The 15,761-nt window shown below is 41.2% G+C and overlaps 1 protein-coding gene across 1 annotated transcript in view; it reads right to left on the bottom strand.

Moving 5' to 3' along the window:
- The window catches only part of lrp1bb (low density lipoprotein receptor-related protein 1Bb), a 520,571-nt gene that overhangs the window by 39,947 nt on the left and 464,863 nt on the right, over positions 1 to 15,761 (bottom strand). The window contains exons 82-84 of the mRNA XM_061722939.1: positions 7,660 to 7,776; positions 7,294 to 7,467; positions 3,489 to 3,614 (exon numbers count right to left, since the gene is read on the bottom strand). Of these exons, the coding sequence (XP_061578923.1) occupies positions 3,489 to 3,614; positions 7,294 to 7,467; positions 7,660 to 7,776 (417 nt within the window). The remainder of the gene's footprint in view (positions 1 to 3,488; positions 3,615 to 7,293; positions 7,468 to 7,659; positions 7,777 to 15,761) is intronic.

Raw genomic sequence — 15,761 nt, 5'->3', positions numbered from 1 at the left:
ACCCTACGCCGTAGGCTCTGCGTTGGTGTAACGCGGAACCATAAATCAGCCTTTACTGTTCGCGTCATTTTAGGCCATTATGTGAATTTTATATTAAATTAAATAGTTCGGGGAAACTGGCTTCACATCCTGTTTTCTTATTAATATGATGCTTTCTAATACAGACTACTTGTCACTGAATGATTTATTCATTAGATGTAACCCAGGTTGGCAGAAAAGAACCTGGAAACAGGTCAAAATGAAATATAAAAACATTGTCCAAATTGGTAAAGTATTTTTTCTGGATATCATGTCTCCCATATGGGCCTTTTATTGTCATGCTCCAACAAGATGCATCTATTGTAAAAGCTAATAAGAAGACTGCAGAGGCGAGAAGGACGGGCGCAGGGATAACTGAGCCCTCACCCCTGTCGAGGAGCTGTCAGTATCAGTGAATTGTGGCCGGCAGATGATGGAGGGGATTCCTGGGGGGACGTCATCAGAGCCGGCCACCTCCCAGGAGGGGCACACCCCTCTTGTCCAATGTATTTTTCCTAATTACACCTAATAGTCAGCCCTTCATGTATCTAGTATGACCTATTGCTGTTTCCTAGGCGTATTTAATATTACATATTTAATTGGAATATTCAATTATTATAATTATTATCTTTTTAATTACCATATTGTATAAAAAAAAAAACTCCTTGTGTGTTAAGTGTTGCTTTTACGCGAAAATGACCAATTTGTCAACCTCTTAGTTGAAGGTGGAACTGCTGCTGGGAGCAGCCACCACTCATAGATGCTGATACTGCTGCTGTAAGCCGTTATTTCATAGTCAGTGTTTTAGGCTATTAATTAAGCACACAGCCAGTAGCCTATTTTGTTTTCTATAGGAGGATGATGAACAAAAACTCTCGGCTATAGAGGAGCCACCAACACTCTCTACAGAGGTAAAGTCTTTGCCGTGATCAATTTCAAATTATTCAACCTACAGTTAAGTTTTCACTTAAGTTAAATGAATACAGTGCCTTGCGAAAGTATTTGGCCCCCTTGAACTTTGTGACCTTTTGCCACATTTTAGGCTTCAAACATAAAGATATAAAACTGTAATTTTTTTGTGAAGAATCAACAACAAGTGGGACACAATCATGAAGTGGAACGAAATGTATTGGATATTTCAAACTTTTTTAACAAATAAAAAACTGAAAAAGTGGCCGTGCAAAATTATTCACCCCCTTTACTTTCAGTGCTCTCTGCTTGAGAAAGGTCCTGTGGACCGAAACGTTGCTTATTTGTTTACCCTATTAAAGTTTTTTGCATTTGACTTTACAGTGTGCGGGAGACCCCTTTTTTTCCTTGATTCACTCCTACCTATTCCAACGCACCTGTTTCACAAAGTCTTTTTTTAGGTGTGCATCAGCCTCCAGACCTTTACTGGGTAATCAGTTACAAAAAACATTTTGGGTTCTGTGAACTTAATAGGGTTTACAGTGTATGGATGGAGAAGGTTACTCAAATAAATCAGGGATTCTGCTGAAAAACGGTAGCGCTCTCGCAAATACTCATCGGGGAAAGCCAAAATGTCATACCGTGGTCTTATCACTCTCTCACGGTGAATTACACGGACAATTTGGGCTTCTATGTGTAACAAGTTACGCAGCAGCCCTCCTGAACTTGCGCTTAAATACCAGAACATAACTGGGTTATCTGAACAAAACCGGCATAAAACCTACCCCCTACCAGGTTCAGAGCCTATGTTACCATGGTGACTTACTTAACCTGACCATTTTGGAACAGAAAACCCAGGTTTACCATTTACCCCGGGTTAACATACCCAGTTTAGCCAGTAAACCTCCTTCTTGGAATACCCCCCTGGCCACATGTATCTGGGTGTGATTAAACAGGAAAAACAAATAAAACATGCAGGACAGTGGCCCTTTATGAAGGTAGATTTGTGTCTTTATTATTTGATCAACAATAAAATGTTGCTTCAATCACAAAAAATATGGTCAATAAGAAAAACATTCACTTAATTTAAAAAAAAAAGCCTCTTCAATCAAATAAAAAAAGTGTACATTTGCACATGCGATGGGCTCCATTGCTACTGTGCAAAACTTTGGTGTTATTTTTGATCAGGATTTGTCGTTTAAACAGCATATTAATCAGGTTTGTAAAACAGCATTTGAACAGGTTATTCTTTGATATAAATTTTTTTAAGTTTTTCTTTGATGGAAATAATTTTTTTATTGAAGCAACTTTATATTGAATATTAACGACATACATTTCCTACCCCTTCAATCAAAGAAAACATTTTCAATCAAATTGTTGAAATTTCTTTGGGGTCTCAAATATTTCTTTTGCATTTAATTTTTTTAATATGATATATGAAGGTTTTTTTGATTGGAAATATTTTTTTTGTTTAAGGAACATTTTTTGATTGAATGATAAAGACACAAATGTCCTACTTATAATATGACCCAAACACAGAATAATTACTTCAATCAAAAAAACTTTTCAATCAAAAAGAATGAGTTTTCAAATATTTTTTGCATTCAAACATTTTTTTTTATTTGATTGAAAATGCTTTTTTAATAGAAGTGAAGGTTTTAATTGTTGAACATGTATGTTTTTGACTGAAGCAACATTTTGTTTGATTGAATAAAAAAGACATTCATAGCCCTTGAGGACTGGAGTTGCCCATCACTCTTTAGATGTCTCCTCTAATACACCTGATTTAAATAGTTGGATCACAATCATCTTGTTATCAAGGTCTACACAAGCCTGTCAATATCACACTAACTCCAGCCAGGGTTGAAACACACTGCTGTACTCCATTTATGTGGCCAGGTGCTGATGTGGCACAAAACTCACAATCTTTATTCCAGTTCTTCTCAAAGATTAACAGTGTTGAGTGCAGAGCTCAGTCAAGTTCTTCCACAGTAAACTCATTAAACCATGTCTTTATAGTACTTGCTTTGTGTACTGGGGCACAGTAATGTTGGAATAGAAAACGGCCTTTCCCAAACTGTTGTGGCAAGGTTTTGTGCTTAAGTTAATACAAGTGGAAGTTCAGAACTATTTGGATGCAGAATCAGCAGAGTGTGGCAACTTTTACATACCCTATGCTATTGATTTCTTATCGTGATTTAATGTCTTTTATTTTGTGTCCAAGTTGCTGTTGTTGCCAAATGCATCCACTTTATAATTTCCCTTACAGTGGACCATGGAATACCCAACAGGGATAACATTTCATAAACCAACTTATTGGAAAAATAGCATCCTATCTTTTTACCATTACTGAAGTGACTGAGCTCTTCAGAATGACTCATTTGGTATCATAAATGCAGGGATACAAATAACTGCATGGGTGGAATAGCTGCTTAGGCATAAATAAAATAATTATGTATTTTTAAGAATACTCTGAAGAGTTTCATTTTATTTTCATCAAATGCTATGGTTTAAAAAAATGAAATAGATTCATACATGTGCATTGTTATATGTGAGCTTACCTGAGGTGTTGACATCGCTACAGGTGCCATTAAGCAGCACTTTACCCTCTGGACAGATACATCTAGCACCCGTTGGGTTGAGCAGGCACATGAATTCGCATGACATTCTCAAGCATGGATTTGACACTGAAGAGAAAGACACACAGGATTATCTGGCTAGCCTTTGATAGAAAATGCTTGTTTGCATATGAAAAGTGGTTATTTGGTATAAAAAAGCTCTAGAGTACTATCTTTATTTAACCAGAAGAGGCAGGGCTTAAGAATAGAAATTTCACCTGATCAATGATCAATGGGGATTCAGTTAAAAATATTCTTTATTCCACGTGATTAATGGCCTTTTAAAGTGTAATGCTACCCGAAGCAGATGGACAAAGCAATTAAAACATCTACTATCAGGCACCATTACCATGGAACCAGCTTCCAACTTGGGTTAAAGCAGCACAATGTAACTTTCAGCTTTTGTTGAGTTTGGCGGCTCCTTTGGACAAAAGTGGTAGTGCTTTACCACAAAGAACACTACGTTTCCCATGAGCACCAGCGCGTACTGCCGGAAAACTCCTGTCCCCGTCGCGTGCATTTGTTTTGATAATGAATGAGAGAAGACGTGACGGACTTTCAAAACTACTTTTCTGTTTTCAGTGGTCGTTTGCAGGATGGATAGAGAAGAGGTAATGTATTTATTTTTGGCTAAACAATATAATATGACGAAGTTGAAAATCACTAATTTCAACTTGGTTTTATTAGTGAAGTCACCCCCGCCCCCCTGTCCTGTTTCAGCGAGATAATGCGCCCCGAATTACAATATACGCTCTGGTTTTGTTCTACTGCACCTTTTTCCTGTCACGTTTTTTAGAGGGACTTCGTGTTAAATTAGTAGTCCAACATACTTACTGACAAAATAAAAAAATACTTTATAACCTGTGAATAACTGAATGTTTTGCAGATCAGCCCCAATTTTACAGTTCTCAGGAAAAATAGTAGAAATATTTTCTTTGCATTGCATTCTTTCCTCTAGTGCTGTAATTCTATTCAGTTGTATTATTATTTTATAAAGCTTCCTCATTGCCAATTACACAATTTTATGATCACTATTATTATTCTGTGTCTGTTGTTGATATTGTCAGTAATTTTAAAATGACCAAAACCAAAGACGAATCCCCTGTATGTGAAAACATTCTAATTTTGATTCTTATTGAACATAGAACTCTACATTGACATTTGTATCATAACAATTCTGTCTCTTGTTTTATCCCCATAAATCCCCATCGGTCGGACATCCCTCCTCGTCTTTCAGCTCACGCCAGCGAGTGAACACCGGGCCAATGTTTATTCTTGTCCGGGCATTTAGCTTGTTACTCTCCTACTTTCTTTTTTCCGCCTTCTCCGTTAAAACTTTTATTTTCTTCGGTTTTTTCGCTGCTTCCGTCATGATAACAACTCCGCATTTAGCTCACCACCAGTTCTCCTGAGCTCTGCGCTCCAAGCCCCGCCCAGCTTTCGTCTCGACTGCGAATCGGGAAGGAGGGGGAAGTGACGAATGCCGTAAAGCAGTCAAAGCCGTAAAAATTTGTAGTTTTTTAGTGTGGAAGGGTTCCTACCATGCACCTCGAAGTTACATAGTACCAGTGAAGGTGATACAGACCCCTCAGACCATGACAGAGGTGTCATTGAACCTGTTGGAAGTTGATGTACCATCACAATGACTCTGGAAATATTATATTAAGGTGGAAACTGTTACATAGTGCTGCTTTAAGGAGGTTGACACTATCTCAACTAGTGGTGGGGAAAAAAATCGATATTGCAATATATTGTTGCGCTCTCTGTTGCAATAAATAATCGAAAAACTGACGGCAAATATCGATATTTTATTACAACACACAATGTAATTACGTGGTTGTCACCGCACTATTGCTCATGCACTTCAATTTGTCCAGCTGTACAGTGTTTACATTTACAAGACTAGGGCTACGTTCACACTGCAGCTCCCAAGTGACCCAAATCCGATTTTTTGCTCATATGTGACTCAGATCCGATTTGTTTATGACAGTGTGAACAGCACAAGTCACATGGAATCTGATCTTTTCAAATCAGATTCAGGTCACTTCCATATGTGGTTCTAAATCGGATACAGGTCTGATGTTTTGCAATGCGACCGCAGTGTGAACAGGCAGGTCGGAATTAATGCGACTTTGACGTCACACGCATAGCCCCGAGCCGCGGGGGAGACACGGGAGACGGCGGGGCTCCCTCCGGGCCGCCTCCGCCTCCGCCTCTCCTCCTCTCCTCCTCCTCCTCCTCTCCTCCGCCTCTCCTCCTCCTCTCCTCCGCCTCTCCTCCTCTCCTCCTCTCCTCCGCCTCTCCTCCGCGCTCACCTTTTTCACCTACGACCTCAGATCAGACGAGACAACCCGCTGAATTTAAGCATTACTAAATAAAGAAGCTAAGGATTCAAATCAGGAAGCGGTCGTGGTCGCATAACCTGCCCGTTTTACAACGAGCTGGACCGTGTGTTCGGTGATAAACCCAGCTGAACGCCGGAGAGCAGAGCTGACACTCCGGGGAGCGGAGCTAGAGCCCTGCTATAGCGGGACTGTTTTCTTCATCCCGCTCCCGCTGCATTTGCGCCCGCAGTGTTTACATCCACTCCCGCCCGCTCCCGCAAAACTCTGAGAATTCATGCCCGCACAATGATAAAGATGCAAGAGAAACGTCCTTGACAAATCTATCTGATTTAATGTTAACATGATAATTGTGGAGCTTGATGGATAATTGGCAGTTCACAGGCACCTGTTGGATACAAATCCATCATTGTCATCATCACACGCCTCTGCGCATGCGGGTCACTTCAGGGCCGCGATGCGTTCACACTCAAGTCGGATATAGGACACATTTTAAAAGATAATGTGAACAGCCACACAAAAAAATCGGATATGGGAAAAAATTGGAATTGAGCATTAAGGACTGCAGTGTGAACGTAGCCTAGGAGGCAGTGAGGTACAAATGCACTCTCTTTGTACATTGTATGAAGTTTTGGCATTGAATAAATGCATAACTATAGACGTTTTCCTTTTTATGGGTATTTTTTTTCAGTCACATATATCGTGATATATTGTTGATGAAATTTAGTTAGTTAGTTTAGTGAAGTTAATTAAAAATGACAACAGTTTTCCACTTTGCCTCTGTCCATTTTACATGAGTTTAAAAAAGATTGTTTTGTTTTGTAATAATTATTTTTAACCACAATTCAGAACGTCTGATTTCAGTCAATGTTCATAAAATTATTATGTTATATTAAATTAGATATAACAACCGCTTTCATTGGTTCAACTTATGAGAGTGTGTGTGGAAAACCAGATCTTACCTTCTTCCCAGTATTCTAATAAGTAAATCATCTTCTCTTGAGGAAGGAAAACTGCAACAGCCTAGATGCAACGTACATGCTGCATATTTGCATAAGCTTGCTGAACAAATTGTAGTAGATGGCTCTAATCTGCTCAGATTTTTGTCACGGCTGCTTGCAACAAACTACTCTTTGTGATATTTATTGTGCTTCCAGTGTAACTGAAGGCTTAATGTCTTTTAGTATCCAAGTTCAAATAGTGACGTTACGATTATTATTTCCCTTAATATGTAAAATTGCCTGAAAGATACTGCAAATAATCTAAAAAGACAGTATTGACAGGAAGAATGTGAAGTGACATAAAATGTAACACTGAAATATAGAGTATACAGTAAACATAATATGCACTGAGGACATGCTGCTCTCATACGCTTATATTAGATACTTTTTATTAAAACAGCTTACCAGCTTGCTGTTTATAACGGGAGGAGATGAAAATATTTGTGGCTCTCTCCACTCCCAAACTGAGATATTCCACCGACTGTTTTCCAAACTTGTGAATCTTGAAGACCTCGTGTTTCAGGCCAGTTCCATAGATATAATCCTCAAATAAATCAATTCTGTATGGTTGAGAAATCCCTAAACATCCAGCAGAGAAAAGAAAGCAGACAGATTTAAGGAACTTGTGGCTAATGAGGGAAGGAAGATTGTGTAATGTGGGAAGACTGATCCTAACATACGTGGTTAACAGACAATGAGTTCACAAAACCTATAGTGAACAATGAATATCAGCATTTTTATGAAAATAAAAAACTGTACGTAGGGCTTTACCGTGTCTATCGCTGATTGTCACTAGGGGGTCTGAGCCATCCAATCTCATGCTTCCTATATGCGAGAGGTCAGGATCAGCCCAGTAAATACGCTGGTTGAAGTAATCAATTGCCAGTCCTGTGGGAAGATAAAAGCAAGACATTTATTTAGCGGGTTACTTAGACAGGGATCATTGTGGAATACCTATAAGCAAGAGACCTTAAAGTCAAGAAACTTCAAAGATTTGTAACTTCCGTAATGTTAATTTCCTTTACCCTTGGTCAGTTTACATTCAGGAACAACAATGGGCATATATGCAGATATATTTGTGCACCTTGGTTATGATGGTGGATTTCAGGCATTGATGAGAATACGTCAAACATTTTATTCCAAAACAAGTGCATGGGAGAAACGCACTCCAAACTGAGCTTGTTCAACCACTTTGGATTTTAGGAGTTACAAGTGTAAAACAGTGAATCACTTTTACTTTCTGTCAAAAGTCTCAGATTAACACTGAGCAACTGGCCGACGTATTTAAATAAGTTTATATTTTTCCTTTTAGAGCACCGATGATGAATTTCTCTACTTGGATATGGCATGGGACAGGCTTAATGATATGGTTATGGAGCCCCAGAAGTTATTGAAAGTGCTATATTCACAAAGCTTGACAACATACCTAAAATCTCAAATAAGGACAACCTCGAGTTGAGAGAACTGGGAGATCTCTTAAAAGAGCTGCTCTCGGCTAAGGAGGATGGGTACTTGCCAGGCTTGGCATTTTTGGATACTGCCCGCGGCATAAAACCTATTGTGAAAAAGTTGCCATTTAATCTGCAGGAGAGATGGCTTACTAAGGGATCAAAGTATAAAGAGGACTATAAGGTTAGTTACCCTCCCTTTTCTCATTTCCCTTCTTTCATCTGCTACCAAGCAAAAACAAGGTACGATCCCAGTTTCAGATCTTCTGGAAAAAACCTCCTACAGAAAGAACCATGCAAAAACATATAGTTCCCAAAGTCTTTTCATCTAGCCCTTGATTACAAAGCTTCTCTGAAATGTGACGAGAGTGACAGTGAAAGACATATCACAACTCTTCGTCCTGGTCCTCCAAAATGGACATCTAAATCCACAATTCCCCCTAAAGATGGCGGGGGAGTTGGAAAAGGATGAAACTGCAGTCGCTAGGCCTTTGTGCACTGAGGTTTGTGGGGACCATCTCAATCAAAGTCCTGCTCCAAGATCTGCCTTTTTAAAGTTTATCCAAATGGGTACCGGAAAGAGCTGAGAAAATGTATGCAATGCTGTTCTTAAATGGTTCACGTCCTACCTCACTGATCGTAGTTTCTTCGCAAGAATGGATACATGTTCCTCAGGAATCTATAAGATAAGGTGTGGGGTTGCCCAAGGGTCAATTTAAGGTCCAACTCTTTTTAATCTGTACATGCTGCCCCTTGGGGATGTCATCAGGAGACACGGCATCAGCTTCCATAGTTAGCTGACGATACGCAACTGTACATCGCTGTGTCTCCTGATGACACTGGGCCAATTGATGCCCTTTTTAACTGTATTTTAGATATCAAGTCATGGATGGCAGCAAACTCCCTACAGCTCAACCAGGGCAAAACAGAGGTTTTACTCATCGGTCCCGAAGGCCAGAGAGAGAAACTTTTACCAAAGTTACAGGATTTTAAACCCTCAAAATCAGTTAAAAATCTGGGCGTGATTTTTGACTCTGAGCTCACTTTTATTCCACATATTAAAAACATAACAAAGATCGGTTTTTACCATCTTAAGAACATAGCCAGGGTCCGCCCGTTTCTCTCTCAGGCTAGTACGGAGGTGCTAATGCATGCTTTTATCTCATGTCGTTTAGATTATTGTAACGCCCTGCTCTCTGGTCTTCCCAAAAAGAACATGTATAACCTACAATTATTACAGAATTCAGCCGCACGCGTGCTGACGAGGACCAGAGGGCGGGAGCACATTATACCTGTTTTAAAATCGCTGCATTGGCTCCCTGTGCGCTTCAGGATCGATTTTAAGGTTCTTTTACTAGTTTTTAAGTGTTTTAATGGTCTTGGGCCTTCTTATTTGTCTGCACTACTTTTACCCTATCGACCCTCACGGACCCTGAGGTCCTCCGGTGCTGGCCTTTTAACCATACCAAAAGTTAGAACCAGGACACACGGGGAGGCGGCATTCAGTTTTTATGGTCCCCGATTGTGGAACAGCCTCCCGGAGAACCTCAGGGCCGCAGAGACTGTAGATGTTTTTAAAAAGAGGCTCAAGACCCATCTCTTTAATCAGGCTTTTAACTGACTCAGTTAACTCTTTTAAATTTTCTTATGCTCACCTTTATTTTTATTGGATCTTACTGCTCTGTTTTATATTTAGTTTATCCTTTGTTATCATATTTTATTTTTGTTTAATCTCATGTTTTATCTAAATATTTTAGTCGTTATTTATGGTCTATTTTATACATTTTACTGTCTTATTCTTCTAGTTTTTAATGTCTTGCTTTCTAGACATACTTTTAGGATTTTATGTTATGTTATACTTTTTTAAACTCCTTTAGTGTATTTTATCCTGCTTTCTTGTAGCTTTTATCTCCAGTGTTTCCTCATGGTGAGCCTCCATGCTGGGAGTGACTCTGGCATGCAGGGGGGTCGTCCTGGGGGTGGTTCTGGCCTGGATGGTTGTGGAGCTCTGCACCACGGCTTCACCGCTGTGGTGTGGACTCCTCTATCCGTCCGGGCCGGGATGGTCTCTGTGGGCCCCCCCCCCTTGTAGCTGCGGGCTATGAGACCTCCTGGCGTGGACGGCTCCCTGTTACAGTTTCCTCACCTGGATCCTCTGTGCCTAGCCATGTCTGCACCATGTGTCTGTGTGTGTGTCTGTGTGTATAACCTAGGTGAATTGTAGTGTGCTTGTGTCTGCAGGGGGGCAGGGCATTAATAAGTTTTATGTTTATTTGTTTTTTGTTAAGCACTTTGTGTTGCATTATTTGTATGAGAAGTGCTATATAAATAAAGTTTGATTTGATTTGATTTGAATGCTCGACGACCAGAGCAACAGATCTCTAGCCAGGTCAATGTTTTTTGATGTGTTCAAAATCAAGGATGATCCCCCTACACCAGGGGTGTCCAAAGTTGGTCCTCGAGGGCCGCAGTCCTGCATGTTTTAGTTGTTTCCCTGCATCAACACACCTGATTCTAATTAACGGCCGTCACCACCTTGTCATCAAAGTCTGGATAGTTCTGTTGATGACCAAGCTTCTTGTATCACGGTTTGATAAAAAAAGGGACACATCTAAAACATGCAAGACACCGGCCCTCGAGGACCGACTTTGAACACCCCTGCCCTACACCCTCAAAACATGTGCAGGCATGACCACAATCTTGGGCATAAGAGCAACTGGCAGATTGAAGCAGTTAATGGTCACTGCCGGTCCTAATTAAAAGTGATGACTTACCGGACAATCGCAATTAAATATCAACACCAGAAGCTGCTCTCCACCACCCTCATCTAAAAGATATCGCTGGAAAAATCCTAGCCCTAGACAATGATGCTCAGATCCTTCTTCTGCTCAGCAGGGACATTCTCCCCAAGGTGAGACAGCATATTAATGGTCCTGGTGATACTCCCTGTGCACCAAGACTTGACCTGGGATGGGTGTTAGTGGGTGACATGTGTTTAGGAAAAGTCCATAAGCCCATCGTCCACAGCTACAAAACAAACATACTGGAAGATGGAAGACCCTCACTGTTCAGACCATGCATGAATCACATCAATCTCAAACAAGCAATTGGTCCTAGTCTAGTCAAGGGACTCTCATGGGGTTGCACTACAGACAATGAGTCACTCGGCACAATCTTTGCAAAACTGTCAATAACGACAAGCGCGCCTTCTCCATAGAAGATGAAAAGTTTCTCAAAATAATTGATAATCAGGTTCTCCAGGATGAGTTCAACAGTTGGGTGGCCCCTGTCCTTTTTAAGTCTCCTAGACTTCACTTACCATACAATTGAGAGCAAGCCATGATCCGCTTTTCATCATTGCAACGCACACTGGGACTTAATCCAAAGATGAAGGAACAGTTTCTCGCCTTTATGCAAAATATATTTGACAAGAACCATACAGAGCTAGCACCTCCACTGCAGAAGGGAAGGCGATGTTGGGTTTGTTGTGTTTGATTCTAGCACACAATTCAATGGTGTCTCTCTCAATAACATCCTCCTCTCCAGACCGGACCTGAATAACAGTCTAATGGAAGTCCTCATCCGCTTCAGGATAGATAAAGTAGCTCTTATGGCAGACATTGAACAGATGCTTCATTGTTTCATTTTTAGACAAGACCATCAAGACTACTTGCGCTTCCTCTGGTCCCGAGATAATGACCCCAGCAAAGACATTGTCGAGTACAGGATGAGGGTCCATATATTTGGCAATAGTCGTCCTCCAGCCGTGGTCACATCCTGTCTCAGAAGAGGTGCTGAGAGCGGAGAACCGCAGTATGTAGAACTTGAGTTCTATGTAGATGATGGATCTCCCTGCCTACTGAAGAATAAGTAATTTTTTTCTTGCAGAAAACCCAAGCTTCGCTTTCAAAGTCAAACTGGAGAATCGAAAAGATAATATCTAACAGCATAGGAGTCTTGACAGCATTTCCTGCAGAGGATCATTCAAAAGACATCAAGGAACTCTATCTTGAAACAGAAACGGTGCCCACACACAGAAGTCTTGGTTTGAGCTGGAAAATCAGAATGGCCACATTCACTTTCCAGGTATTCGTCAGTGATAAGCCGTTGACGCATTATGGAATTCTTTCTACATAAACAGTCTCTTTGATCCACTTGGATTCGTTGCAACATCTGCATATTTTTCGTGCTTACACCACCATATCTTCCTCCAAGGCTAAGCGAAGGGAAATCTGTATTTTCTCTGATTCCTCCACAAAAGCTATCGGCATACCTCAAAACAACCAGTGAAGATGGCCAGATCCATGTCGGTTTCCTCTTGGGAAAGGCTAGACTCGCATCCCCAAACGAAACCATCATACCAAGATTAGAACTTTGTGCAGCAGTTTTGGCCGTTGAAATGGCTGAACTTATTGTGGAATAGATCGACCTACCACTTGATGCAGTCACCTTTTATTGTGACAGTAGAGTGGTGCTGGGATATATACATTATAACTCAAAACGTTTTTATGTGTATGTTTATAATCATGTGCAAAGGATCCGACACTCCACAGAACCAGAGCAATGGCATTATGTGCCTGCAGAACATAACCCGGCCGACCATGCATCCAGATGTGTTCCAGCCTCGATTCTTATTAAGACTTACTGGTTCTCAGGCCCAGCCTTCTTATACAAGCCAAAAGCAATTACTGAGGAGCCACAGTCTTTTGAACTGATCAAGCCGGACTTGGATGTGGAAATCTAATCACAAGTAACAACTTGTGTGACCAGCCAAAATGACAAACTCCTGGATCCTGAGAGATTTCAAAGATTCACTTCATGGAAGTCCTTACAAAGAGCAATTGCAACCCTTCTCCATGTCGCTCGTTGCTTCAAGTCAGCAAAACGACATATCACTGAATGTACTGGGTGGCATCAGTGTTCAAAACCTCATACTGTCAATGAGTTGTCCCCTGCTGTACAAAGGGACTGTTTTCCTGGGGAATTTGATTATCTCTCCAGGGGACTTGACGTTCACAAAGGAAGTTCAGTGTCAAAGCTGAATCCTGTCATAGGTCCAGAGGGTTGGAGGTCGGCTGAGGTTGGCAGATCTCAGTGATCTTGAAAAACATCCATTGGCAAAAACCACGTGTCCACTTTGCTCATAAAACACCATCCCAAGCAAGTTGAGCACCAAGGTCGGAGCTTCACAGAAGGTGCCATACGTACTGCTGGCATTTGGTTGATTGGCTTGAACAGCATTCTACATGGATGTGTCAGCTGTCGTAAACTTCATGGGAAAAGAGAGAAGCAAAAAATGTCCGAGCTCCCCCGAGAACGCCTGAGCACCTCACCTCCTTTCACATTCACTGGTCTGGATTTTTGGGCCCTGGTTCGTGACAGCTAGTTGTACAAGAGGAGGCCTAGCACAGTGCAAGCAATGTTTACATGCTTGAGTACCCGTGCTGTCCATATAGAGGTGATCGAGTCCATGAGTAGTTGTTCATTCATCAACTCCCTGAGAAGGTTCTTTGCAATAGTGGACTCTCTCAACAACTACACTCGGAGTGTGGAACTAATTGTATTGGTGCTTGTAAAGAGTTGGAGTTTGAGAAAGTTCTGAAAGAATCAGAAGTACAAAGGTACACCAACAGTCAAGGTTGTTCATGGCATTTCAATCCACCCAACTCTTCACATATGGGCAGTTCATGGGAACGCATGATAAGAGTCGCAAGAAGGATTCTTGATTCAATGTTGATGATCAAGTTTGTCCCATGAAGTCCTGTGCACCTTTATGGCAGAGGTTACAGCCATGATCAACTCCAGGCCACTTGTTTCTGTTTCATCTGATCCAGATGCACGGCAGATACTTACTTATGCTCCTCACACGTAAGCAGAGTGTTCCACCTCCACCCAAAAAGTTCACAAGACTTTTACAAGCAACAATGGCATCAGGTTCAAAGGTTAGCTGACCAATTCTGGAGTCGCTGGAAGCATGAATGTCTGCACTCATTACAAGTTCAACATTAATTGCAGGAGTCCAGCCCCAACATTGAGGAAGTTGATGTTGTTTTGCTATCAGACGGTCAAACATCCCGTAACTGGCCTATGGCCCTTGTGACCAAAACCTTTCCTGGACGTGATGGCAGAGTCCGTAAAATTGAGCTCAAGGTTGTCAAAGATGGGTTGTGAAAAAGTTCTTTAGGCCTGTGACAGAGATCGTCCTGCTTCTAAAGACAAGTGACTGAAAAGTTTGGTTGAATGGTGGTTCAGTTTATTTTGTGGCATCTCAACAGATACCAGGCGGGGAGTGTTCTGTCCTTTGTTTGCCCTATAGAATTGTTTTATGCATTTGGCTTTTTATATGGTCTTTTATTTTGAAGTCCAGTCTTTTGTTTTAAAGTCCAGCTCAGACGGGACATACTCGCGTAAGAGTCTTTTTGCAGTAGACCAGACTGAAAACACGAGCTGCCGCATCATCTATCTGCATTTTGTTTCGTGCCTTCGACATCACTGTCTGTAAGTTTTTGATTTGTACATGGGAGAAGAATTAGATTTACATTTTATTTGGCGTTGAGCTTTGTGTATAATTTAATGATAGTCAATTGATCATTAAAACTAGTAACTTGTTTCTGTTTCTATGCAATGAAGGTAACTTTGGGGATAATTAACACTATAATAAGGACTGTTTTTCTTTTCTGTTATACTGTTTACCGTAGATGACCATTTAGTAGCCCGGGCGTTTAATATGCTAAATCCACTTGGACCCCAGGCGTTTATAAGAACCAGGCGGGTATTTGCACCAGGCTACAATTTATTTTTGCAATGAGCAGCACCAGACCATTACTTACAAAGAACATATGAGATCACCATAGTACCACTGGAACTAAAATTGTACACACTGTACACAACACAACACCTCACGAAGAGCTCCCGATCACGAATCGTGAGGTCGCAAGAAAATCCAGCGTGTTTGAAATCCTGGTCGCTCCTCGTGAAGGAATCACAGTTGAAGCAGCTGCGACCCGATTTGCCTCATCCTTTCACAGAGAGCATGCACAATCTCTGATGTTACGTCAAAAACTATTATTTGTAGTTTAAGTTTTGCAAATTCACATTACAAATCATGTTTTAATAGTAAAAAAAAGCGCATTTCCACGTATGGTGCGTGTCGCCGCGTACCCCTCGCCGTAGGCTCTGCGTTGGTGTAACGCGGAACCATAAATCAGCCTTACGGCGTACCCTGCGCCGTAGGCTCTGCGTTGGTGTAACGTGGAACCATAAATCAGCCTTTAGTGTGTGCGCTGTCTGCTGAACTCTTTTTTCTCTTCTCACTTTGCTGGGACGCCGGGTTCCTCCACAGACACAAAGACACAACTTTTGCGGTACGCGTTCTTTGTTGTGTCTAAAAATGATTCGCAGTGCACACACCCAATCAGAAACGGT

This window comes from Cololabis saira, chromosome 6 (assembly GCF_033807715.1).
Source record: "Cololabis saira isolate AMF1-May2022 chromosome 6, fColSai1.1, whole genome shotgun sequence".
Lineage (NCBI taxonomy): Eukaryota > Metazoa > Chordata > Actinopteri > Beloniformes > Belonidae > Cololabis > Cololabis saira.
The sequence above is the reverse complement of the archived record's forward strand: the minus strand, read 5'-3'. Positions and strand labels throughout refer to the sequence as shown.